The sequence below is a fragment of the Maylandia zebra genome, linkage group LG1, assembly GCF_041146795.1.
Source record: "Maylandia zebra isolate NMK-2024a linkage group LG1, Mzebra_GT3a, whole genome shotgun sequence".
Taxonomy (NCBI): Eukaryota; Metazoa; Chordata; class Actinopteri; order Cichliformes; family Cichlidae; genus Maylandia; species Maylandia zebra.
In genome coordinates, this window is record NC_135167.1 from 37,215,635 (window position 1) to 37,243,028 (window position 27,394).

Here is a 27,394-nt window from a genome sequence, read left to right on the forward strand (position 1 = left end):
GTGTTTTGTCTCTAGGGACCACTGTATATATTTAGATATAAACATATATAAATAAAACCACGGGTTTTTTTTTACATTAGTAATTCCTTTTGTGCATAATTTTATATTATTGTTAATAATTAATTAATTAAAGCAACAAAACAACCTGAAGAGTCGGTTTGGAGCCGAAAGAGCCGGTTCTCTAAAAATTAAAACTTTCTACTTCCGCTGACAAGCCGGAAAAAAACCGGAAGTGACTTCATTTTTGGGCAGGTGACTACCGTCAGCTGATTAAAGTCGGCTGTTTGTGGTCAACAAGGCGAAGTGCTCAGTCATTGTTGTGGAGTGTGTTTCTGTGATTTTCCAGCCGTTACAATGAGGTCCTTATTCCTGTTTGTCATCGCAGCGTTAGCCTTGACTAACGACGCCTTGGTGCGGTAAGGGAAATATTCCGTTTGTTAGCCTCCTGTTATTTCGGCTGGACTCACTGCTAGCTCGTCTGTAATGCAACTTACCATGAATAACACTGCAATACGCGACAGTCAGGCTGTGCTTCATAGGAGCTGTTTTTGGTAGCAGGCAGCCAGCTTTATTCTTACATTTATTCAGCTTGTTTTAGCTAACAAGCCCGCATCGTCTCCCGTGTGCTCATGGTATTCTCTTTGTCTGTTGGTCTTGTGACTTGTGCCCCCCGTCGTCCAAACACACAGCTGTTTATCAGCGGAAAGCAAAGACGCTTCCAGAAAATCCAGACGTAATTAATCATTTATTATGGCTTACTTTCGTCGGGTAAAGTAAACTAGGTTGGCCGGTAGAACAACATGGCGTGTAGAAGGCTCTCAAATTGAAAACAGCTGTAATTAATACACCTGAGCTTTATCTGCACTAACATGTCAAAACGCCTACTGTGCGGACTGTGCCTGTTACAGGTGTTTTTCTTCCTGCCTGGGAGCCGTTAAAAGCGCCACAGTGAAGCTAAATGTCTTTGTGTTTACTTTGGGTCTAATAATAATAAGTGTATAAGTGCTGAACAGACATACGCAGACAGACACGAAAACTATATTTATAACACAAACAGATCTATAGATGAATATATAGGGAGGGAGGTGCCGGTATGAAGGAATGCTGAAAGAAATATATTTACAATCCTATTCAGTAACAACTACTGCCATAAAATCATGATCCCAGACGTGAGTTGAAGAACAAAGTAAGCCCACTAGTTCAGTATTAAAACAGGTTTTGGTATTTATGAAAATCGAATTTCTCGGTCCCTCCTTTATACTTACTACCACATCTATTACTGCTACTAATATTAGTACCATTGTCGTTAATAGGAATAAATGTAGGAATAATAATAATAATAAGACATTATTACTGAGTGTGAATTTAGACCTAAATTAGGGCTAACATGGAAGAATTATATGTGATAGGTGAAGTCACATGTATTTAATACGTAGTATAAAGGAATATTTGGAATATTTAGATTGAGAAGAATGACTTTTATCCATTTTAAATGATACATTAAATTAAGCAGGGCTCAGATTCTGAGTAGAGTTAATCGACAGCCTGTTTTCTGACATTCTCAGATTTTCTGTTGTTGGTAATTAATTGTCAGATGAACATTAAAAACTCAGTATGGGATTTTGTTGTACGTCTTGGTTTTAAGCGTAGCAGTAAGATGGTGATTAGTGTTTCCTGAAGCCTTTGGGTCACATGTTTGTTTCCTGCATAGCTACAGTAAAATAGAGGGACTTTCAGTAGAAGGGTTTACGCCTAGTTTACATTTACAGAAGCAATGAACCCTACTAGCATTTTCATTTCAAGAGGGCAGAAGAAATATTTTTTAAAGTTGATCATGTCATGCTTGCCTTATGGGTGGTGCACATTTTTGCAGCCCTGTTGCAGAACATTTTGTAGATAAGATGTGGCCCACTTGCTACTTCCTTATCTGCGAGGCGTTAGTATTAAAATGTGTTAATATTTCACAAAGGAAACTCAGTGGACTGAAGATTTTCTCTTTTTTTCCCCGTGGTTTAAACTTGATAGAAGACGTACTTTTAAAATTGTCACTGGGCAGGTTGTTTGTGGTTGTGCAGTGTGAGCAGAGAAGGTTGAGCTTCACTGTTAAAAGTGAACACAACATCGACCTGAGGGTGGGGTCGATGTTGTGTTCGACCCCACACAACATCGACTGTACATCAGTACAGTCGTGTTGTACTGATGTAACTCTCTCTGGTAATTAACGCTAAGTAATGGATTAATAGTTGAACTAATATCGCTCACCAAAACTGAAGCACAGAGTTTCCATGAAAATGTAGAAAATACTCTAAGAGCACAAATACAGGCAACAGGTGCAGTTCAGGGGCTTGAATTTGCAGAGGTGAGGCCACAGCACACAGTTACTGGCTACAGCTTATAGTGCTGGCACTGGGGAAAGTGGCTTCACCCCTAATGTTAGTAATTAACAGAATCATAATGAGTGATTTATTCTTTTGATTTAAAAAAAGGAACTTATGTAAATCTTTTGTGAAGGCAGAAACTGGAGTTTTTCAGGAGGCCCAGGAGGTAGCTGCCTTCACGGCTAAGCTCACAGGGAGGCTAAAGCTTTGGTGTGCTTCTAAACGTGTCGCCACACTTTCTGAACCAACTGAACACGAAATGTTACATTTCTGCAGATCACAGATCTAGGCATTCAGACTTGTGTTATGTCACTGCAAATGAACAGAGCAGTCTAATTTTGTTTTCCTCTTTTCAGAATTCCCTTAAAGAAATTCCGTTCCATCAGACGTGAATTGACCGACTCGGGGAAAGGAATCAAGGAGCTTGTGGCTGACAAACACTCCCTTAAGTACAACTTTGGCTTCCCCTCGAGTAACGGACCCACTCCAGAAACCCTTAAGAACTACCTTGATGTAAGCGTCACTCTCCAAACTGGCAACCTTAAAGTCTTCACTTTCCTTAATGCACTTTTCACAAGTTTAAAACCCTCGCAGGGAGAGCCACAACAAAGGTCTTCTTGTGCTGTGGCTGCCTCAGCCTTCCTCTGTAAATCCTCCAGCAGTTTGGAAAAATAGGCTCGTCTGTCAGGCAGAGTCATTCCCAGCAAACACATTATATTTTTTAACAAGGCTGATTCACAGTGAGAGACTGAGAGACACAAGAGGAACAGGGACTATCTGACAGCTGACTCATTGATCTGGAAGCTGCAGGATCCTAATGAGCCTACAGAAGACTGGTTAGCACTGTTTTACTCAACACATCGTGGAATCAGTTCTTTTGTCTTCAAATACTCAGTCAGCTTTTATAGGTTATAAAGAGACACAAAAACCAGACTTACAATTTTGAGTAGACCAAAAACATCAAGGTTTAAACAAAAACTAAAGCTAATAATAACCGTTATAACAGGACGAATCTATAACATGACAGTTGCTCTGTATTAGTTTCAGCCTAATCTACCCAGAAAACAGGGAGGCTTAAATGGTTTTTCTTTTATATAATCAAACCAAAAGTGAAATTATTAATTGTCTTCTTGTTATCTATCATAAGAAAACTGCTGCTTGCTGTCTGCTCATGAGTTTTAGTATTCCTGCTGCTTTTCCATCATAGTTTGACATTTGTGTCCCTGCAAGGCTGAAACGTGAGAGTCTTCACAGACAAACCTAAACTGTGAACAGCCAAAATCAATCACTGGAGCAATCAAAGGAACGTGACTTCTACATTTTGCTCAGAAAAAGGAAGCGTTGTGTGACCGCAGTGACTGGGCAGAAATGTCGACACTATTTTGCAATGAAGGTTTCGATCTGAGAGATTTTGTGTCACATGAAATGGAAGTTTGCTTCATGTCCTGAATTTATGGGGTAGTCATTTCTTTTGTGTAGCAGCTGATTTACTGCTATGACTCACTTCTTATTTGACCTGCGTCCTAATAACATGTGCTGATACTGACAGACGTAAAAACAGGCTGGCTCACTTTTACATGTACGATGAGACTTTGTTGTAGACCTGGTCCTCTTTAGGTTACTATAACAGAAGATCAGCTGCATAGTTCTTCTTTCAGCTCAGCTAACTGATCGATTTCTTCCTTTTCCATCCAGGCCCAGTATTATGGCGAGATTACCCTGGGAACGCCTCCTCAGAAGTTTACCGTGGTGTTTGACACGGGTTCCTCCAACCTATGGGTGCCCTCTGTTCACTGTTCTTTCTTCGACATAGCATGCTGTAAGTTATCAGCTCCAAAACACAAGGCGTTCATGGCGTTGCCGTGCAGAATCAGATTACCTGTGATCACACAAGAAGATTTGTTTGAACAAACAAAGCACAGATTACAGAGACGGATTAAAATGTGTGTTTTTGTTTCTCAGGGCTTCACCACAAATATAATTCTGCAAAATCCAGCACATATGTGAAGAATGGAACTTCCTTTGCCATTCAGTATGGATCTGGCAGTTTGTCGGGCTACCTCAGTCAGGATACATGCACTGTAAGTTTCAGCGGTCCCACATTAGTGTATAGTTGGAGTCAGTTCCTTCTAATTATTCGTCCTGCTCTTTCAGATTGGAGACATATCAATAGAAAAACAGATCTTTGGAGAGGCCATCAAGCAACCCGGCGTCGCTTTCATCGCAGCAAAGTTCGACGGGATCCTCGGCATGGCCTACCCGCGCATCTCCGTGGATGGGGTGGTTCCGGTGTTTGACAACATCATGAACCAGAAGAAGGTGGAGAAGAACGTCTTTTCCTTCTACCTGAACAGGTGAGAGCAGCCGTTTCTAAGCTCAAGCTCAGAGTGTTGGGCTGCAGAGTGACCTGCTCAGAGTTCATGTTTTCTAACCTTATGTTGACGTGTTGCTGGTTAGTGTGAACGGGACACAGCTGTAAAAGACCAAGATGGACAAACAAGTGTTTTTAGTGAAGCAGTGAGCCTTGTGGGTAATGTCAGTGCCAGGTTTTTGGTACTTTTGCTATTTGTTTTATATTTGCTGTGTTTAACTGAGTGTTTTGTATGCTGCTGAAGGTCTGAATGGATAATCTCTTACATAACAAGAAAATCACACGACTGTTTCTCCCTTTAAGATTAAGTGTTTTCAGACAAACACTTGGGCAGGTGCTAATATCAAAGCTTGCTGTTCATCAGGAACCCTGACACAGAACCTGGTGGTGAGCTGCTCCTGGGAGGGACCGACCCCAAATACTACGACGGTGACTTCCACTATGCCAACATCAGCCGGCAGGCCTACTGGCAGGTCCACATGGATGGGTAAAGGCTCAGATATCGTACTCATACGTGCTTAATTTCTGAAGCGATGCATAAAACATTCACCTGAAAAATGTTTATCGAGTGTTTAACAAACTTATCAGACCACCTGTCGTTAAAAACAAGAAAACCGTGTTTAAAAACTACTGAAATTCATGTTTTCATATGTGGCACATTGGACTGCTTCCAGATGTCAGAAATGAATCAAGCGTAACATTCAAGTACTAAAACATAATTCTATTTTAGCATCAGTTAGCACATGTGGGGGGATTAACCATTACAACACTGTTTAATTTAGGCACTGCTAAGCAAGCATTTCTGGTCTCATGTCTGAAGATTCACTGCTTTGCTTTGTTTTGCATCATCATCATCAGAAGTTTAATCTTTGATTTTTAGTTCTTGTTTGGACAGAACGAGATATCTGGTGGCCCAGCTTGATCACCAAAAACCCACCGAAATTGAAATTAACTTTCATGTAAGCTATGACAGAGTTTAGCCCCCTGCATCCCGTATTGAATGAATGGTTATTAAAACAGTTGCATCAGTACCTGAAGTCTGAAATATGTTGGACAGCAAATGAACACAAATTGGTCAAACAGGTCAGTCTGAAGGAGTTTCAGTCAGTACGTGTTTGAATCACTTCTTCCAAAGTGATTAAAATTTAGGACATTTAGTTGAGTGTCTTCGTGTAGCGTGAATGTTTTTGTATGTGTTTGACAGGATGACAGTTGGCAGCCAGCTGAGTCTGTGCAAGAGCGGCTGTGAGGCCATCGTAGACACTGGGACCTCTCTAATCACTGGCCCCGCTGCCGAGGTCAAGGCCCTGCAGAAGGCCATCGGAGCCATCCCGCTCATCCAGGGAGAGGTGAGAGCAGTCCTCACCTTTAATCTGCTGAATAACACTGTGATATAAAATCCTTCAAACATCACTCACACAAATACAATACAAAACAAAGTGTTGTTGAAATTTGTGTTTTAGTACTTGGTGAACTGCAGTAAGATCCCATCGCTGCCTGTCATCACCTTCAACGTAGGCGGACAGAGCTACACTCTGACTGGAGAGCAGTATGTCCTCCAGGTGAGACTGTTTCCAGCAGAGGGCGGCAGAGCGTCCCCATCTGATGTGACAAAACAACACTGTGACTGTGTTTCGCGTCATTAAAGTCCAAACAAATGCAGTTTTGTTGGATTTAGCACAACCGGCAGAGGGCTGGCTTCGTGTCTGAGGAGGGATCAGTTTGTTTTCCTCGTTCCTGCTCACGAGCGCTTCAGATTCTCTGAATTATGTAAAAGATGGTCGTTTCATGTTCACCTGTTCTTGACTTTATCTTTGTCTTCCTATTAGGAGAGTCAGGCTGGGAAGACTATTTGTCTAAGTGGCTTCATGGGATTGGACATCCCTCCACCTGCTGGGCCCCTATGGATTCTGGGAGACGTTTTCATTGGCCAGTACTACACAGTCTTCGATCGTGACAACAACAGGGTGGGCTTTGCTAAATCCAAATGAGCCCATCCTGCACTTTTGAGGAGCATGTCCAAGTGCAACGCTACAAATCTAAGCTGCACACGTTTTCTGTTGCTTTGCAATCAAACGGTATAGAGCAATAGATTTTATGGAATAGACTAAATGCACTGATCTGAACAATATGTAAGATTTCCAAGAGCAGGAGAAGCAGATAGGATACTCCGTGAGTTGTGTGATAAGTGTCTAAGAGCAGTCGATTATAAATTTCCTGCCCATTCAAGTGATCCTTTTTCTTTTTTAATCAGGGATTTGTTTTAAAAAGAACTTTTGAATTTGTATTTTTGGGAGGAAGATGGTATCTACTACTGATAGGTGTGTCTTTTAATCTGACTAGCTTCAATAAACAATTTTTAAAATATGATCCGTTTTGTGTTTTGAGTGAATTGGTTTTGGGTGGTTCTTTTAAAGACACAGTCTCTGTAAGTTTTAGAAAAGTACACATTTCCACCTGTTGTCTAAAAGTCTGTTTTGAAAAGTGTTACGTCATCAGATCAGAGTTAGGGCGTTTGTGGATGCTAACTGTAAGCCATCGCCAGTGGTGCTTCACCATGAGTCATCATGACAATGGCTAAGTATGAAGCAAAGCCTCCAGTTTAATCCACTGAGGAATTTGGTGATATGCAGGGGGTAAGCTGTTGAAGCTCAAACTTTGAGCACTATTGTCTATTGTACATTTCAAAATTGTTTAAGAGCATTTTATTGAATCCTAGCTTGGAACACATCCAGACTAATCAAAGAGTCAAATTAAACTACATTTAGTACAGCTTTCTTTACCATTTGACACCGATCTTCACTGTCAAACGTTCACATCTTCTCAAACAACATGTCAGGAGTGTGAGGTGTTTTCCCATTAAAGGTTCATCAGTGTTTGTCCATAAGCCTTGTTTTATTAACTGAGTCCTACAGTATAGTATAGTAAATATTCCAGCGCGTGGATGAGGCTGACAGCTGTAGTTTGAGTTAACGGTTGGCAAATATGTTAAATATAAAAATCATCTAAATTATATTATGTTTGTAAAGACACACATTTCCACAGATTAATAAAACTGTTGCTTTGATATTAACTGAATAAGAAACTGCAAAATGTCAGTCAGTTGCCTGAAGGAGGGCAGGAATCAGAGGAACCTGTCAAATAAAAGCTGCCAGTACGTAGCTTAGGTTTACAGAGTCTATTACCCAGATAGATGACTCGGAGTTTAGCTTAACTCTCTTTCTGAAACAGAACATATATATTTTCCCTCAGCTCACAGTTGACAAACCCAGAATTACCACTCCTTCAACTCTCTGGACCCCAGATCTCCATTAAGGACCTCTTAAAACCACTTCCCTGTACAGGAAGATGGTTTTATAGTATGTGAATAAAAATGTGCGACAACCAACAAGACTCAAACTTTATTATTCCCTCAAGTGCTTTACATCAATCACTATAATGTACAAAATATCAGCTATACATAAACCATAGATTTCCCCATAAAAGTAGTTATTTTAACCAACATTCTCAATAAATACATATAAATACTAGTGCTTTCAGCATTAATCTCCTTAAAATAACGTTAACGCCACATGGGGCTGGACGGCGTCAACGCGTTAGCACAGTTAGCTCGTTAAAGTGTTAGCGCCATGCAGCCCCACGCATGGGGTGAGATTTGCCGCGTTAATGCGGTTATAGCGTTAACGTCATTTTAATGAGATTAACACTGACAGCAGTAATAAATACACATATAAAATCTTTACAGCTGTTTAGTACTCAGTAGATAAAGTTTTACCATCAAATCATTTTCTCAACCTGGAATCACAACAAAACCGCTTTAGTTTCATAAAGTTCATAAACACTGTGTGTGGAAATGATGACAGCTCTACACAAAGAAGTTACTCACTGCTGCTAAAAGCAGAACCAGGCGACACTTTGGGGTGTCTGGTGTTTAGCATGGGTAATTTGTGTTGCAATGTGGGGTTGAGTTCCTGAAATTTCAATGTTGAAACCATACAAATACATGATAATCAAGTGAATACTGATAACTAACCCCCAACCCATTAATGCACCCCCCCAAAAAAAAAACAAAACAAAAAAACAAAGAAAAACCTCACATTACCATTTTCTAATAAGGCACCACTTATCAGTGGGTTTATTTAGTGTCAATAAATCTTTTGCTAATGGCTTATAGAAAAATGAAGCACACAAAGGCAGACTGCAGTAGGCACATAGTGTGAAGGCACTTTACTGGATAGAAGATAATCTTTAAGGTCTCCGCTGTTTAAGTAGAATCACATTTTACTAACATCAGGCAGGAAGAAGTAGCAGGTACTGCTAGTTAGCAAAGCTAGGCTACATAGCCCTTAGCACCACTCCTATCTGCTCCTGTGGCATAGCTAATGTTTGGTGCGCTTGTTGCGAGGCGATATCAAGAGCCTACCTTCTGCTAACCGTCACAACATTTTTGACATGGACAAAAAAAGCACATAGGTGAAAGACAAACACATGCACAGGAAGTTTATTTCTCATTTTAAGCATAAAGATATAAAAAATGTAAACATTAGCCTAGCTTAATATTTATGTTTCTTAGCTTAAATAGCTGCTATGTTTCCTGCATTCTATTGTGAATAAAATACAGGCTCATTTACATTTTAAATAGTGTCCAAACTTTCTTAGAACTTTGGTTGTATATGATGTTGTAATATTTATGACACACCATGCAGAAACCATGGTCTCTCTCACTTTTTTTCCGCTTCACTCCGCATGCGAGCCTTCTGCTTTGCGCTGAGCAGAGGACGGAGGGGCGGTAGTTACACTTGCAGTAGCACAGGAACAGAGCGGGAGGGAGAGAGAAAGAGAGCCAGGGACAACAACGTCACATTAGAAAGGTATAGTAATCATCCACAACTATTTTCAGTTGCAGATGATAAAGGATTCAGAAAGTTTATTCATGCAGGTCCATATGACAGAGAATGTGCATGTTCTTTTTGTTTTCATAGTTTAATTTATATTTAATTGCGTTGTGGTTTGTAGTGTTTTGTGTTTTTTCACTTTAAAAATTTTAAAGGAAAAAGCTGAAAATTTAAATAGTTAAAAGTTGAACTGTGAATAGTTGTTTTTTGTATTATATGATTTATTTATTACATTTTATGTGGAGTGAATAAATAAAAGTATATTTACAGTGGCCCCTACAGACAAAGCACGTAAAAACTCCAAAACACGTAAAAACTCCAAAACACGTAAAAACTCAGAAGCACATAAAAACTCAAAACACGTACAAAAGACAACAGAAGTGCTCCAGAATGCTAGGGTGCAGTTTTGAGCTTTTGTTACCTAGTGGCTACACAAGCCAGGAAGTACCAACGACTGGATTTGGTGTGTGGTAATAACAGGTAAATAAACATTTTTTTTAAATTATTTGAATATATATGAGTGCTTGTGTATAAATACACAAACAATACACATATGCTTTCAGTTGTGTAATTTAAGTGATCTGGTAGCTCTGTTTTGGAAGTTCAGTTCATGCTAGAAATGTGTTTTGGAGTTTGTACGCGTTTTGTCTCTAGGGGCCACCGTAAATATTTATATATAAACATATATAAGTAAAACCACTTTGTTTTTACATTAGTAATTCCTTTTGTGCATAATTTTATATTATTGTTAATAATAAATTAATTAAAGCAACAAAACAACCTGAAGAGCCGGTTCAGAGCCGAAAGTGCCGGCTCTTTTTAGTGAGCCGAACTGAAAGAGCCGGTTCTCTAAAAAGAGCCGGAAATCCCATCACTAATGCAAATGGTATTCATTTGTAGGCTACAAGAAGCTGTGAATCGACCACAATCCACACCCCGTTACAGCCCAAAGACAGAAAAGCTGCTAGCATCACCAGCGGGGGAGGTTTTTCTTGCTGTCTGACATAAATGATAGTGTCGATGGGATCTCCCTCCCACATCCAAGAGGTTTGCTGGGACAATGATGGAAGATGAGTTCTTTATTTGCAGTTTATGCATGAGAAACTACTTGATAAATTACATTTTACAGATGTAGCTTTGAGAGATATTTGCAGACAGTGAATGTTGGAATGTTCAGTTGTTCTTGATTGTGTCATTGCTTGACTGTTGTTGTCTCAGTCGGAGGTTTTGGCCAGTGTCTCCCATGCTGCGTCACGTTTATATTGCAAGGTAAGATGTCAAAGAGCCGCAGCCGAGAATTAACTGGACTTAGCCCAAAACTAGAATGAATGCATTTTAGTTTTGTAGCTCTAACACCATCAAAGCTTCTATAGCTGCAAAATGAATGGTCTGTTTTATGATAATGATTATACATTCAAACTTATAGTTGCTGATGGATTCAGTATGAATTCAGTCAATGAAGACAGAATGAATTACCAATGACATAAAAGGGTTTGTTGACTACCACTTATACCTCTGTATAAATGGTGCCTTTTAGAAAGTGGAGCCAGTCACTTTACGATAATGAAAATGGTTTATTAGTAATACTTTGTGATTTGCTTTTGTAGTTTGTACCATGATTTCTAATGCTAATGACAATATAACCTGAAGTGAATCTTATACCATCTGAAAGCCTGTTTATTTGTTGCCACATTTGTACAGAAAGTGCATTTGTGGGTTGAGCAGCAGAGTTCAGTATGTGGGTTGTGCCCATGAAAAACTTGCTAAATCTTCTCTTCCAATGCCAAACAAATTATTCTGCTGACTGATGTTTGATGTTGTGTATCGAATTGGATGACTGAAGTGTGAAGAGACAAGACATATTTGCAATTTAGGAAGCAGGGGCCTCAGTAACATGTGGAAGCACCATACACAACCACAACAGCCGGTCACTTCCTTCTCATGCGGGTCATTAGCTTGGTCACCCACTGCTGTGGGATGAGATCGCATTCTTCAAGTTACATTTGTTGCAAGTCAGCCAATGTCAAATTGTTTTTCAGCATGAAAAACAAGTTGATCTCACAAGTGTTCAGTGGGGTTGAAGTCAGGACTGCAGGCAGGCCATCCTCAACAAATCCACTCAAATTCTGGAGGCAGTCTCTCTGTGATCTCGGAGGATAGAGTTAGCTACTTGGCTGTGGAGATAAGGGAATGCCAGCTGTTTCAGGATCTCATCTCGATATCTCTGCATCCAATGATGACATTTTTCCAGTGAGGATAATACCGCCCCACAACATAACAACGCCTCCACCAAAAGCAGTCAGCATAGCATTCTCCATGCACACTTCGACCTAAGTGTTATAGGAAGAATCTGGACTCACTGCTGAATATAACTCTACATCTTCAGGTTCCAGTGCACAAGTTGCCAAAATCAACTCGAATAGGTCTGATGGTGAAGAGCAGATATTAAAGCCCTATGCAGCAGGAGATGCATTTCTGTATTTCTGTAGAAGACCACTTCCTACGTGCTGACAGGGCGAGGAAACAGTTTTCTTGCGGTGTCGTCTTCTTGGAATGCACACATAGCAGCTTTTCTTTGACATCCCCTGTTATATGGAACTTGGCCTTCAATTTGGAGATTGTACTTGGACTTACTCAAAATAATGCTGCAGCTTGGTTTTGCGGAACACCAGATTGAAGTTGCCCTATGGTATGGGTCCTATTCAGATCAGTCAAATGTGGCTTAAGTGACACTAACTGACCCTGGCAGCCGGGTCCATGGTGCTGCAGATCACCACCAACTGAGCACCTAGGGCAGCAGAAGCTCAAAACAAGAGTCAATAATAGAAAAGGCTGTTTGGCATTGGGAGAGAGGATTTGGCAAGTTTTTCTTGAGTGCACCCAGTAAACTCAAATCTGCTGCACAACTCACAGAAGCAGTTTCCTAACAAATATGGCACCATTTGTTAGGAAATAAACAGGCTTTCTAAAGGTATAAGATTTACTTTACAACAAATACATTTGAAAACAAAAATGTGTCTTTTTTGTGATAAGCTTAGTTAACAGTTTGAAAACTGAAGTTTTTGGCCTGTGGAGGTGGTGTTCCCTCACAAAAGTTCAGTGGGGCAAGAAACTCAAAGAGTCAGAACAGATTATTTGGATTGGCGGGTCCATATAGGAGGTTTCTATGAGTCCAAAGAGGGTCTGATGTTTTTTTAATGATGATGTCTTTAAAAAAGAAATTAATTTCTCAGGTAAACGTTGGAAAGGTTTCCTTAAAAACCTTTCCAACGTTTAGAAGGGGAAAACGTTGCTCTTTGATCACCTGTTCGGTGCTGTGTTGCTACATTTATATGCAAACTGTTACACACCGCACAGACTGTAAAGCATCGGATCTCAACCTCGCCTAGTGAAACACTGACTGCTCGTGTTTTTTGCCCCGCTGGACTTGAGGTCATGCTGGCACTGTGATCTCTACAATTCCTGTAATGGGGACTGTAATAGTCTAATGGGCACAATTATAAACCAAAAATGTGTTAGTGTTATTGGAAGACCTTATCTCATCTTTAATACTTGGCCCACACTGGTTCCAAGTGTATGTTTGGTATCCAGTTAATTCCGCTGGAACTGTAGTGTAGTATACTCACAGTAGAAGACAAATACTTCTGGATGCTTGAGTCAGTTCTTTGAGGTTGGGCAGTAGTCCACAGATGTTAAGCGTGCCATTGTCCACTGCTGAGACTTTGACTGTAGGCATCCAGGAAAGCAAACAGCATTCTGCTCAGTCCTTTCAGACTCCAGTTTGACCTCTGACCTCTACTGTCAGTGCTCCCGCTCCTGGCTTCCTTCCTGTTTTTCTGAACTAGCGTTCTCTGGGTACTGTTCGTTGGTCTCCTGCCCATCATCAGCCTCTCTTAAAGGGGCTGCCGGGTCTCTGACAACACTTTCCATCTCTACCTCCCCCTCCAGCTCCTCCTCTGTCTCCTCCTCCACCCGGCCCACAGTGTCTGGGATGATCTCCACCTCAATGTCTGACGAATCTTCACTCTCCTTGAACCACACAGTCTTCTGGCCCTCCTTCCTCCGCTGCTTGGTCAGGATTGACCTTGCACTATATTCATCCTCATCTTCTCTGCCCCTCCTGGAGGGTCTCACTGAGGGACTCCCCTTAGGGATGTGGTTAGTATAGATGCCACATGAAGAACAGTGGTGGCTCCGCCTCTCTAGGGGTATGACGCGGCCCCGGGCCTGGGGGAAGGTGCTCCGTCTGGGGAGAACATTGTTCCAGCGTCTGGCTCCCCGACGGCTCAGGTCCCCCTCATTCTGGAAGCCATCATTGGTGTACTGCAGGGAGTCTCTGTGGCCACTTCGGGGCTGGCCGGACTGCAAACATGGGCTCAGGCACTACAGTCAGGAGAGAGGTTCCTCATTAATAAAGCAGTTAATGCATGAGGTACTGCCAATGCACTACCTTCAGTCTGTCTCTGAAGTCTAAACAATGGAGGTGTCTATTTATACTTTATCATATAGCCAATAAAGGCTTCGAAGGCTTTCACTTGATCTATGAATAAGTCGGCCAAGCAGAAATGCAGTTTATCTAGTCTCCAATAATGAATTCCATGTTATTATATTACATATGTACAAAAATAACCACTATTTACTTTAATAGTGTAATGTGCAGTAACAATGTTACCACTTTTAAAAGCTTAGTTTCAGGCTGAGCCAAATTCTTTCTTTGTCACAGTCACAAATTATCCAAAATGTTTGTGTTTCAGTTTTGCTGAATGAAATCCTGGTATTTTATGAGAAACTACATATTCAGTTGAAACGACTGTACGGGTGGTTAATGAGTCAGCCAGTTTGCTAATGTCTGAAAACCAAACTCACTCTCATCTGAGAAGCAGTTGGTTCAAATCATTATAAAAAACCCAGAAGCCACTAAGTCATAGGACCTACACTGGCTACACCACCTGTTTTTTACCTTATCATTGACTGAGACACTGCCATCCAAGAAAGAAGATCCTGCTTCAACATCTTCAATCTTGACTAAAGTTTGTAACTGACTACACTGACAAAGAAAATATGTTTTAGAGGGAAAATAGAGTTGTTTTACTGCAATTAGGAAAGGAGAGACCTGCAATGCAAAGAAAACTGTAACAACTGTTAAACATGGTGAAGGCAGCATCGGGCTCTGAGGCCAGTTTGCTGTCAGTAGAACTGGTATATTTTAGGTGGACTAGCACACAATTCATCAGCATAGCCTCAAACCATCTGTTGAAACTTACTTGAAACTCACATCACAAGCCTTTGAAATGTATTTGGACTTTTTTAAAAATCAGCTCCTATAGTAACCACTCCACCTGACAGTTAAATAGCTGATGAAAATTATACCCAAAGCTTGTTGTCAAGGTTGATTCTTGCTAAGGGACATTTTTTACAGTATATGTATACTGCAAATGTTAACTTTGACACTTTGTTTACTTTAGAAAACAATAAATCATTTGTATGATGTGTGCTGTGAGATCAGAAAGAAGGAAAGACTGAAAGCCTGATATTGTCTGTTACACTCATTTACATGATGTCCAAGATGGAAAGCAGTGAGGAAGGATTAAAGATTTGTAAACTTATCATCTTTTCACCGGTTTAAAATATTTCCATTGCCAAACCGACTAACCTCACATAGTTTGTCCACACCCGTATTTCCCTTCCACAAGTGGGAAACTAAGAAGCCAATAACAATCAGGCAAAGGATCAGCAGAGCTGCCATGATCAAGCCCAGAAGCGCCATGTCACCTGGACGATAGCCGATGTTTGAGGGAGATGGGCTGGCTAAATCTGCACAGGAAGAAAAGCAAAGGACTTAAGGTTAAAGGAATGATTATTATTAAAGCTATGATTTCCTTTAACTTTGATTAAAAATGAACAATTAACACAGTGCCCATTTTGAATTTCACTGAAATGTTCAGGAGGAACCAAATGGGCTCCCAGCCTCAGTATGAAGTAATATTTCTGGCTTACATTTGACTTTGTTTTACAATATTACAAATAAAGAATAACAGCAAGCCCTTTAATTTTGAAGAATAAACAGTTTTGTGTTCCCTCCTTGAGAGGTAATATTTGAAATCATTAGTATAAAAACTGTTTTTTTTTTATAAAGATTTAGTAATGTTTTTAGTGATTTCGTTTTTACTGATATGACATGAAATTAGAAACAGGAGAAATAAGGTGAAAGTTTTTCCAGTCCGAAGTCTCACCAGGTATGACCTGAACTGAGAGGGCTGCAGTTCCAAACTCCCCTGTTGTCACATCCACTGCTCGGAGCTGCAGACAGTAAAAGTTTAACAGCTTACAAAGTGTCAAGAACCAGGAAGTCTTTGCTCTCATTGTGCCATGACGTTTTAAAAAGTCACCTGAAGAGCGAAGGACTCTGTCTTCACAACTCTTTTCAGTATCACGAAACCATCAGAGGTCACATTGACGTAGCTGCTGTACTGAACCTCGTATTTGACATCTGGATTCACACCCTGACAAACAAAGATTTTATCTTGTTAGTTTAGCATTAGTTGTGCATTTAAAGCTGCTTTAAGTGATTTCTAACCAGCAGGAGGTAGAAAATAATGACCAGCAACAGCTTGCACAATAAACGTAATTGTGATCGTGTACCTTTTTAACTGTACAGGGGTTAATCATCATTAGCTCCGGCATGCAAAATAAACACCTGCACATTTTTACAAGTACTCTAGTACTCCTGTACATTTAAATCTGTATAATCTACTACACTAGAAACAGATTTAGTATGTTCTTCCTGTAAGCGGTTCTTTCAGCCAGGGTTAAATAAGAGCAAGAACTTTAAGTTATTCTTCTCTGTATGACTTTATCAGGCTCTGACATGGTTGTGGAGGAATTTTGCCCCACTTTTCTCTACTTGTTGTTTCAGGTCACTGAGGCTTTAATTTCACACAGTGCTCTTAAGGTCCTGCTGAATTCCAATCAGCTAAAAGTCCGGCCTGGAATGTGGCACCTCGATTCTTCCATGTTCAGCCATTCTGTTGTCCTGTTACATGACCTAGACTGTAGTCTAATATATAGCTGTTCTATTATTATTACACGCTTTATGCTTGGGATGAAATTACCGGCACTTTGGGTTAGCATCCACCTGAATGGCCCAGACCAGCAAAATGCCAAAACAAATGATTTCCTCGTAGCACGTGTACCTGACAGTCGGTCGGTCTCTACAACCCTTCCATGTGTAAATCAGCAGCATCCATAGCTGACCTTTTCAGTTAACTCAGTAGGGTGTTACTAATGGTTTTGCTTATTGTAGCTACAAGCTGTCGAACCAGCCAAACGTCAGGGTTAGGCTTATAACATATACCATAATATTTAGCTTTGATTTCAAAGAGCGCTCACACTGGCGAAGTCTTCGTCCCGTGCTCGGACCCTGAAGGGTCGGTTGGTGTTTCGGTCTCGGAGGATCATGGTCTCAGGCACAGAGTTGCTGTAGATAAATCCTTCATATCGCTCCCTTTCAAAACGAGGAGGACTCCTGCTCTTCTTCATCACATCAATGGTAACCTGTGTCACTGCAAACTGATCTCTGTTGGTCACCTGTGATGCCTGATAGTAAAACCAAATATCTAATTCCTGAAAATCTGTATTTTCTTTATATTATTTGACAAATGTATATAATATTTGTTTTACCAGGATAGTGAGAGTTATTGGACCAACAATATCAGCAGCTTTGGTCATTGTGATGTTCCCCGTTTCTTCATCAATCTGAAATATATTTCCTTCGTTTCCTACAGATAAAGGAAAAAAACACATAAAGACAAATAAGAGCATTTTCTTTATGCTGCCCTACAAACCAGCAGAATAAGCTTACTTTATTATTTAACCACGACCTGAATCTGACTTATTGAAATTCGACCTCATTAACAGAATGGTGCCATGAGAGCGTGTACAAAAACAAACTAAGCAGCAGTGATTGCAAAGTGGGTGCAATCACTTGGTCGTTGCTAGCCTCTAAATGGCACCAGGTAACGATGATTTACTTATTTTTTTCTTCTGAGCTTCTTATATCACACGATTAGATGAACAATTAAAAATAAATGGAAAGGATTAAAAGCATTTTGATAACTACTTTTAGTAGTAGAGCCTTCAAACTTCTATCAGTTCAATTCAATTCAATTTTATTCATACAGCGCCAAATCACAACAACAGTCGCCTCAAGGTTCTTTATATTGTAAGGTAGACCCTACAATAATACATACAGATGATACCAAGTAAGACTGGTTTCTGAGTTTTACACAAGGCTAAGCATCAGGCTTTCAAATGAATTAAAAGTCTGTCTGGGTCTTTGGTTGATTAATAGGCTGGTGTGAAAAATTGCTGCCACACCGCCCCCTCGGCCTGTGCTTCGAGGTTTCTGGTAGTTAGAATGACTCGGGGATGTTGATTCATTTAAACTAACATAATCATCCTGCTGCAACCAGGTTTCTGTAAGGCAGAGTAAATTGATTTGTTGATCAATTATTAAGTTTAATAATCCACATTTCACTGTTTTACTCTTTGGTTCAGATGTGGATACTGTATTGTTCTTTCTTTGTGATTGTTTATGTTTAAGTTGTTTGTTGCTGGTTTTTAGTTTGTTTTTTGTCTGTTTGGAAGCTGACACAGTCTCTATGGAGATGGGTTTTTGGGGGGGGGGGGGGGGGGGGGGGGTAGCAGGAGGAGAGAAGCTGCAGAGAGGCGTGTAAGACTGTCTGTCTATATGTGATAATCAGTTTAATAAGCACACCAAACTGAAACTGTTGAGTGTAAAACTCGGGTCCTCCAAAGGTTTTTTATCCGACCTCGTAATATTCTGTAGCTGATCTGCTCGCTCTTGTTCTTGTCTCCATCCTTGGCAAACACAGGTCCAGGTTCCAGCACCAGCGGGCCTTCCTGAAGGTGAAAATCAGTATGTATTCATTTCAATTCAATTCAATTCAATTTTATTTATATAGCGCCAAATCACAACAAAAGTCACCTCAAGGCGCTTCATAGATACAGAGAAAAACCCAAAAACGCAACAATCATATGACCCCCTATGAGCAAGCACTTTGGCGACAGTGGGAAGGAAAAACTCCCTTTTAACAGGAAGAAACCTCCGGCAGAACCAGGCTCAGGGAGGGGCGGGGCCATCTGCTGCGACCGGTTAGCTGTTATCGTGTGTCCTCCACACTGATTGATTTCACAAGTCATTACCGTTAATATTGCTATCACTGAATAAATACTGGCAAACACAACATGTAAAAATCACCAAAATTTGCATCGTCCCCATGTCATTGGATCTCGTTGCAGGTTTTAGCCTGTAATGTTTGGCCCTACAGTGGAACCTGAGCAAGTGTCCTCCCTCACAGATAAACCAGTGCTGAGGTTTCCCTGAAAGGCTGAGATGTCATGATGCTGGTATCTTAGGATCACTATGATCACCAACACACGCAAGCACTGCTCTGATGATAATTTTATTACCCTGAAATTTTCTTTGCACACCTGTGTGGTGTTTTGGTGCCCAGCACAGAAGTGCACACCTGCCATGGTCTGTCAAATAAAGCAGCTCGAAGCTGATAGTTCTTATTTCATAGAAACTGTGTGACAGACTGCTGCCGCTGCAGTGATGAACATCAGAACGAACCCTCAGAGCTTCGATGGAAACATTTCTGAAAATGTTTAATCATTTACATTATTCACTCCCCAGATAACAAATGTATTTAAAACAGCATGAAGGTTATTGTGACCCTCAAATGTCTGTGCAGCGTACAGACTTAAGACACTTTGTCCTGTTTCCTGTGTATTTGATTTTTCTGTGTAGCAGCTAAAGTAACAGTGTTTGCCTGGATGTGCACACTCTTTGTCCAAAGTAGCACAGACTGGTATACATTTCATATAGTCCTAAAACTGTACTTGGTTAAATAAAGAATATGTTTTATACAGAAAACCAGTTTTTTAGATGATAAATGTGTTTTCATGACATCATATCAAATATGAACTTCCCCTGTATAATAAGGTTTTTAACCTTTTTTCTGTATGAGCTAGAATAGCACGATGGCTCATGCATAATTAAAATAAGGCCCAGAGATGTCAGCCATGTGAGCGACTTCCTGTTCAGGTGAAGCGCATTTCTTTTCTTGCTGTGATGTAAACGCCAGAGTCAGACCCCACCTGTTTCTCTGTGAGGTTGACTTTGCCTCTGTAGCCGCTGCTCACACACAGTTTAGCATTTCCTAAGTTTGTCCTCGTGCATGGCTGAAACCACGGGGGCCGGTTGTCCACATCCTTCACACGCACTGTGATGGTGGCCACAGAGGTGAAGAAGGGCTTGTTGGAAGCTGAACCGTTGAACGTATCCTGTAAGAAGCAGACTTCAGACTGGTTTTTACAGAAAAAGCAGAGCCTTGCAGGATGTTTTCATAAGTCATTACTGTACCTGCACGTGTAAGACCAGCGAGATCTTTTGTACAACATCGTAGTCCAGGATGGTTTTCACAAGAATCTTTGGAGTATTGACGTTTTCCAAGCGGAAATACTTGTCCTGAGGAAAACCGACAGAGACAGATCAGCTGATCTCACTTGGATTTTGTGGCCTGAAGCCTGAACAAAGGCTATGCTCAAAGGTCCATCAGAGGTTAGCAATTGAGGGAACCTTTACACTTTTCTTCCCGTTGTTAATAATGAAGCTTTAGTCATAGACATAATTTTGTCCAAGAGAAGTTGATTCATGTGGAGCCTGGACCTCACAGATCAGTGTGATGTAAACAAATAGCAGATGCATGTATTCCATTCATTTGTCTAAATGCGTCCGAACTTCATCATAGTCATTTGGACATAGTTTGTCTTGTCTTACTGTTGTTGTCTCCAAGCGATAATACAGCGGCTGTGAATCAACATCTGTGGCTTCTATCAGACCAATACTGGAGTTGACCGGAATGAGCTGCAGGACATAAAATGGTTCAAAGAGGAAACACAAACACATGTTGTTCTACAAGCATGAAAGAGCAGTGCAGCCCACCTCATTCACATCCAGCACATAGTGGTTCTGAGCAAAGTTGGGGGGGTTATCGTTCACGTTTTCAACCAAAACCTCGACGGACTCGTTCACCTTGAGGAGAGAGAATCAGCTCAGCTTCAGTCAAACAGTGAGAACACAACAACACATCGAGGCACTGCTCCTAACAACACAACGACACAACAGCACTCAAGCCTTATAAACATGCTCTGTGGGCGGAGTGAAACTAGGAGACAGATTTAGAGTGTGACACGCATTTTCTGTTTAACTTGTTATATAATAATACAATATAATTTTTACATTTATAGACACAACTTACAGCAATGATAAACATTTTTAAAAAGTAAAAAATAACTGTTCATTTCCATTTTTATATTCATCTAGTTTTTCTTGCCAAAGTCACACGGGGTGACTGGTGATGGGGCAAAAAGAGCCGGTGCAGCTCTGGAGCTGAAGAACCCTGACAGGTGGAGTCCCTTACATGAGAACATAATGTTGGCATTAGGCATGTACAGGTGACCTGATGTCTTGACTTTCAGATTCATTTCCCCCAGACTCGGTTCATTTGCTGACTTCTGTCTGTTTTTAATGTGATGACTCTTACTCACAGATCTAGAGCCAGCTCTGCTGCACTTTATCCACACCATCAGAGTCGCGCTGGGCAATGACTAATAAAGAAACAAAAACAGATACATGGGACGCGCCTACTGCAGGAATATTCTGAAATATTATTAGCTGTAAAAGAATACAAATAAATGTTCATAATGATATCATTACAGTACATGCTCATATAACCTAGGTCAGGGTCGAACTCCAGGCCTCGAGGGTCGGTGTCCTGCAGGGTTTAGATCTCACCCTGGCTCAATACACCTGAATCAAATGATTAGTTCATTACCAGGCCTCTGGAACTTCAAGACATGCTGAGGATGTCATTTAGCCATTTGAATCCGCTGTGTTGGATCAAGGACACATCTAAAACCTGCAGGACACCGGCCGCCGAGGTCTGGAGTTCGACACCCGTGACCTAGGTAGTCCTGAAAACACTTTATAAACTTTCTGCATACCACATTCTAATATCCAATTCCAAAAACTGATCACATATCTCTTATATACATTATTTGTGTTCCATACATCACCTCATAGTCCAGGCCTTTCTTTACCATGAGGGCGTTTCCTTTCAGGTAGAATAAATCTTCAGGGTTCACCGTCACTGTCAGAGTCACATCACTGTTGGAGCTGATTTTGGCCACCTGGACGTCAGCCGTGTTGTTTTCTGACACTGGTATGGGGCCAGGGGGCACTGTGCAAACTGGGAGAGCATAGGTGACAGAAACATGTGCAGTGATTGAGGTTTTACACCAGCAAAATGGTCCATGGCCTGTATTTGTATAGCACTTCACACAACCTGTCCTCCACACATTCACACACTGGTGATGGCAAGCTACATTGTAGCCCTGGGGCGCACTGACAGAGGCAAGGCTGCCGGACACTGGCGCCACCAGTAGGCAAAGGGTGAAGTGTCTTGCCCAAGGACACAACGACTGAGACTGTCCAAGCCGGGGCTCGAACTTGCAACCTTCCAATTACAAGGCGAACTCCCAACTCTTGAGCCACGATCGCCCAACACACAGAGAGAGCTCAGGAGGCTATGCTGTGGCTTCATCACTCCCCGCTAATGTGTCCCTGCTAAAGTCTGCAGATCACAGACACAGACGTGTATATGATACAGTCACCTGATGGACTTTACTCTAAAATAAATTAAGCTTTTGCCAGCACCCATTGTTTTCTGAGATGGTAAACCTCGGTTTATTTGCACTTTAATGTCAAAGGTTAATCATCAACTCGTAGAATACAAGCACTTCCTCTTTGATCAGTTGCTCCTTTTATGAGTCACCACAGCAGCTCATCTGCCTCCATCATGTCTTAAATCCTCTTCTGTCCTCCTTCACTGCATCTTTTAACCTTCCCTGTGGTCTTCTTCTCTTTGCCTTCACCATCATTTGTCCACCATATCCACTATCCCTCCTCTGCACATGTAAAACCATCTTTGCTTCTTAAACTTTGTCTCCAGATTTCTGGACACTCCTCTTCAGCCACTCCACCCTGCCTGCACTCTTTTTCACCTCTCTCGAGCCACTAGTCGCAGCTTCACTTTTCAACCTTCCCTCTTATTCAGACACATGCATGTGTGTAGAATACACACACACACACACACACACACACACACACACACACACGACTGGCTTGCACACCGGGGCTTAGGATTGTGTTTTGTTTAAGCCACATGCTAAAATATGCACATTTTCAGAAAATATAGAACATTTTCTTACTTGTGTTATTCGTTTAAGGCCTGATAGTTTTTCTGTGAAAACCTTTTATATCTGGGTGGTCCATATTTGTTAAAATTCCCCACAAAAGCGGCAGACATCAACCTCATCCTAAACTTATAGATGTCACTGATGAGCTTGTGGATGTGGTTAAATTACAGGAAATACTTCTAGTAATGACGATTCTGAACATTTAGAAGTATTGAGATGTAAACATAGTTCTAAATACAGTAAATATAGAAATATTAAAACCCCAGTTCTGAAAAGGCTGGAGCACTGTGAAAACGTCCTAACGTTAGCTCGTTTACTCGGTAACAGTTCCAGAGATCATTGTCTGCTGTCTGCTCTCTTCAAGCCGGGACAAAGCCTTGCATGTTTCAGCAACACAATGCTAAACCTCGTATTGTAGCTGTTATAATAGCATGGCATTGCAGTAGAAGAGTCTGAAGTGGCCCGCTTGCAGTTCAGACCTTTCACCAACTGAAAACCTCTGTCCCAAAAGTTCAGCAGTTCATATCCTAATTTCCTCACGTTTCAGGAACAGCGTTAAAAGAAGAGGAGATGCTGCACAGAGACAAACATAGCCCGGGCCCACAGGTTTTGTGACGTGTTGCTGTCATAAAATTCAAATTTACCTTTTTTTACATTTTGTCATTTGAAACATTTGGTTTTCTCTGTTCTACTGTGAATGATGTATTGGTCTCTGAGATTTGTAAATCATTACATTCTGTTTTTATTTATCTGTAACTCACACAGCATCCAAGCTTTTTGGGATAAAAATCTTAAATCAATGTAAAAACTGAGAAAAAATGTTTTACATTAACCCTAGGGATCAAATGTTCACAGCTACATTAGTAGCTCCTGTGATGGTTCACATCATACTGTGATAATACGATCTGTGAACAAAACAATGTTATTACCAAAAATAGTGGTTAGTTACATCAGGAACTGTACAGCATGTACAAAATATATCTAACAAATGAAATCAGTCCTGAGCATGGCATTGGTTGGTTTCCACCTTAAGATTCGCCCATGATGTGACCGTATCACTTGGCCTAAGGATTTGTGTGCCTGGCACTTTGATCATATATTATTCCTGAACTCTTCCTTCTCTTTAGTTTTGAGATTTTTTTTCAACATACGGCACAAAAACACAGTTAGCCGGACCCCTTCAGGCCTCTCAATAAAGAAACAAGAAAATATGCACTTCTCTTTTTTAGGTGTGAGTTTGAGAGGACACAAAAAGGGTGACGATCTCTTCTTCAAGGATGAAAAACTGCCCCCACACACATTCTGTCCACAGATTATCATCCACAGGTCCTCATCCAGCCCCACATCACCGCCCTTCACAGAAAACAAAGCTCCACTCACTTCTTTGAGCCAGACAAAGGTTATAAAGGCAGACTGCAATGAAGCATCCAAGGACAACGTCTACAGGTTTGCGCTTCGATTTCAGTTCCATGTCCTGATTTCAGCAGCAGCAACAAATGAAGTCCCGAGGAGGATGAGGAGCCCCGTGGTACCAGCTGGTACTCATCAGCATAATGCCCCGTTTGTGCTGCTCCGAGAGTGGGAGTAGACTACAGTCGCAATGTTTGTGACTTCATCTTACGGGCACATATTGCATTAAGCGCCTGCCAGCAGAGGACTCGCAGCCTCCCACTAAAATACTTGCATCTCTTTTAGCTGGACTGGTCATTCTGTACTGGTGCCCCTGTTTTTTTCTGGGAGAAATCCAGCAGAGGAAACTGGAAACTTTTCTCATGCATTGATATATTTTAGGTAGACAGCCCTTTCAATTTGCTTCTTTGTATGACTCACTAGTGATGACATACTAAATATACATGCATATAGTTACATAGTATTCTGCATATACACACACACAGTATTATGCACATCTTTTAGGGATTACGTGGGGAGTAAGGAGGTTAGTTACAGGAGAAGTTGCATCTTGGAGAACTTGAACTTTCAGACCTTCTCTGCACACTCACTGCAGTCTCTATGATGAGTCCTGAGTCAGAGCTCAAGGCTCTGAGAAGCCAAGCCATCTGCTTGAGGGCCGCTTAAAACGGTTCCTCAAGAACCTGCCTGAGTGTTCAGACTCTTTAGGTGGTAGCCATACCATGTAAAGCAGAAATGTGGTTGGTCCAGATGCCCATGGCAGTGGACCTTGTACCAGATTGTTTAATGCAATCTTGGAGATTAGGAAGATGCCAGAGCAACGGAGAAGTTTACTGGTATCGATTTTAATTCATTAGCCTGTCGTTAGTTTTTGGCACAAACCTGGGATGGCTAAGCATCCTTAGGCCAGATACTTAAACCCAAGTTCATCAGAGTAAAGCACTTAGATGAAGAAAAAAGTGCTCGTATGACAGAGTGTGAATGAGGCATGTTGTATAAAAAAGTGCTTTGTAAGAATCCGTCCATTTGCCACATGAAGAACGCGGCTGCTGTCTAGAGCTGTAGTACCTACAGAGGATAAAGCTGATGAGCTATACGATGACGCTATGGGAAAGAATTGTTTATGTTGGCTGAGAGGTGATGATGACAGTCCCAAGAAAGAGCATTTCAGATGTGATGTTTGCTTTGGGTTGTTGGAGGAGTTGCAGTGTCTTTGTGGATCTGGAGAAAGCCTTTTATAGAGTACCAAGAAAACAACTGTTGTACTGCTGGCAGTATGTATGTGAGACTGGTGCGGGACATCTATGAAAACATCTAAACAGTAGTGAAGTGTCCGGCAGGAGTAACAGATGGGTTCAAGATGGGAGTGGGATTATATCAGGGACCCTCTCTGAGCCTATAATGAACACTAATGCAGGCAAACAGGAAAGAATCGTTTTTACTGCTACAGGAGTTGTTTGACTCCTCTTGCAGTCATTGTTCAGTCAAACTCAAAGGTGGGGCTTCTTTTTCAGTGTGACCAGCAGACTAGTTTTCATTTATCACCACTGTCAGTATTGAATAACTGGATTTTAACATTTATAAGGTGGAACTATTATGCTTTTCCTTATTTTGTGCCATGCATATACTCTCCCAGTGGTGGGGGTCTACACTTAAAATTAGCAGTAATTCATATAATGAGCCCACGTTGAACTCTGTGAGCAAAAAACTCAGGCTGCAGGCTACACTAAATACTCAGTCAGCTTTGGTTCTGAATAATATCCATGTACTGTGTCTGCCACAGCACGTAGTCTGAAAAATGATCTACAGTCCTAGTTCCTACAAAAGTCTTGAATGTAAGAGACAAAGTAAGAAAAAACACAACATTTATACAAAAGTTTTGAAAATGAAAACAAAAAACAGAAATGTTTCTGTGTCCTCTGCTTCCTGTCTCATCCCTCACATGATGACAATGACAGAAAGTTACACTGGCACAAAGTGGGACACATAATGGCCTCACATGTGGACAAAGCAGCACTGTGCACACACTAGGCTGTAGTACATCGCACAAATACCCTCCCCGCATCTGTGTGGGAACAACAAGCTCAGAGTGTCATGATGTCACACAAAGCTCATACATTGTGCCTCCATGCAGAAATGCTTCTCACCAACACAGGCAGCTCATCAGTCTGTAAACATTATATATATATATATATATATATATCTCTATCTATCTATCTATCTATCTATCTATCTATCTATATATATATATATATATATATATATATATATATATATATATATATATATGTGTGTGTGTGTGTGTGTGTGTGTGTGTGTGTGTGTGTGGATATGAAGGGGGATTCTTTTTTTCCTTGGTTCTCATGAAGATATATATACAACCAAAATATCACTGAAGTTAATAATTGCTAATTGAATGATGTAATTCCTCTTACGTCCACCAGGAGGAGCCTGAGATCCTCAGTTTAGACTGAAACTAAAATACTTTTTGGCCTTTTCATTGCATCTACATTCTCAGCTGATGTGCTCCAGAGCTTTTAGAAGAATCTCACGGTCTTTCTCAGTAAGACATAGTGAGAAAGATTTGCTACACATACAGTGATAACAAAGTATAGCAGAGACAAATTGTATACAACTGTGTTATACTAACAAGCTTTATTGAAGTGTTTATACACAAGTTACAGAAATTCCACAGACATTAGAATTGTAGCATAAAGTAGTTATTAATGAGTTATAGCAAGCTTTCACACCTTTTATAAATTCTGTACAGGTGTGTGATGTTAAAGCATTTCCTGTTTTTCTACTGACACATTCATATATACAAACCCTGCCATATTAACTTATATTGGCACAATGACAGTGATCAGTCAAATTATTAACTGACGCTGACAGGTTACGATAGTCTGTAATCATCACACCTTGACAGATGAAAGAAAAGCAGATTCAACATCTTCACAGAAAAGTCTTTTCAAATGACTTCAAATAGACAAAGACGA

General features: G+C 40.8%; 2 protein-coding genes across 2 annotated transcripts; one reads left to right on the forward strand and one right to left on the reverse strand.

Moving 5' to 3' along the window:
* The first annotated feature begins 247 nt into the window (after positions 1-247).
* ctsd (cathepsin D) lies at positions 248-7,119 on the forward strand. Its single transcript, XM_004566377.3, has 9 exons — positions 248-416; positions 2,735-2,891; positions 4,074-4,197; positions 4,341-4,459; positions 4,533-4,732; positions 5,114-5,236; positions 5,954-6,098; positions 6,213-6,311; positions 6,579-7,119. The coding sequence occupies exons 1-9, from the start codon at positions 355-357 to the stop codon at positions 6,738-6,740; spliced, it is 1,191 nt and encodes a 396-aa protein (XP_004566434.1). The 5' UTR covers positions 248-354; the 3' UTR covers positions 6,741-7,119.
* Positions 7,120-8,135: 1,016 nt separating this feature from the next.
* Positions 8,136-24,506, reverse strand: cdhr5a (cadherin-related family member 5a). Its single transcript, XM_014409362.4, has 14 exons — positions 24,369-24,506; positions 21,807-21,979; positions 21,279-21,338; positions 20,674-20,763; positions 20,509-20,595; positions 20,092-20,196; positions 19,827-20,012; positions 18,476-18,566; positions 17,325-17,422; positions 17,034-17,240; positions 16,034-16,147; positions 15,878-15,944; positions 15,298-15,458; positions 8,136-14,027 (listed from the first exon to the last, which is right to left on the reverse strand). Exons 1-14 carry the CDS (start codon positions 24,457-24,459, stop codon positions 13,446-13,448), a joined length of 2,112 nt encoding a protein of 703 aa, XP_014264848.1. The 5' UTR covers positions 24,460-24,506; the 3' UTR covers positions 8,136-13,445.
* Positions 24,507-27,394: the final 2,888 nt, after the last annotated feature.

Coding starts and splice junctions, on each gene's coding strand:
- ctsd (XM_004566377.3), top strand. CDS start 355: ATGAGGTCCTTATTCCTGTTTGTCATCGCAGCGTTAGCCTTGACTAAC. Junction 4,198..4,340: donor TTTCTTCGACATAGCATGCT/GTAAGTTATCAG, acceptor TTTGTTTCTCAG/GGCTTCACCACAAATATAAT. Junction 4,460..4,532: donor TCAGTCAGGATACATGCACT/GTAAGTTTCAGC, acceptor CTGCTCTTTCAG/ATTGGAGACATATCAATAGA.
- cdhr5a (XM_014409362.4), bottom strand. CDS start 24,459: ATGGAACTGAAATCGAAGCGCAAACCTGTAGACGTTGTCCTTGGATGC. Junction 21,980..24,368: donor CCTTTGTCTGGCTCAAAGAA/GTGAGTGGAGCT, acceptor ATGCTCTCCCAG/TTTGCACAGTGCCCCCTGGC. Junction 21,339..21,806: donor AGAAAGGCCTGGACTATGAG/GTGATGTATGGA, acceptor TTTCTTTATTAG/TCATTGCCCAGCGCGACTCT.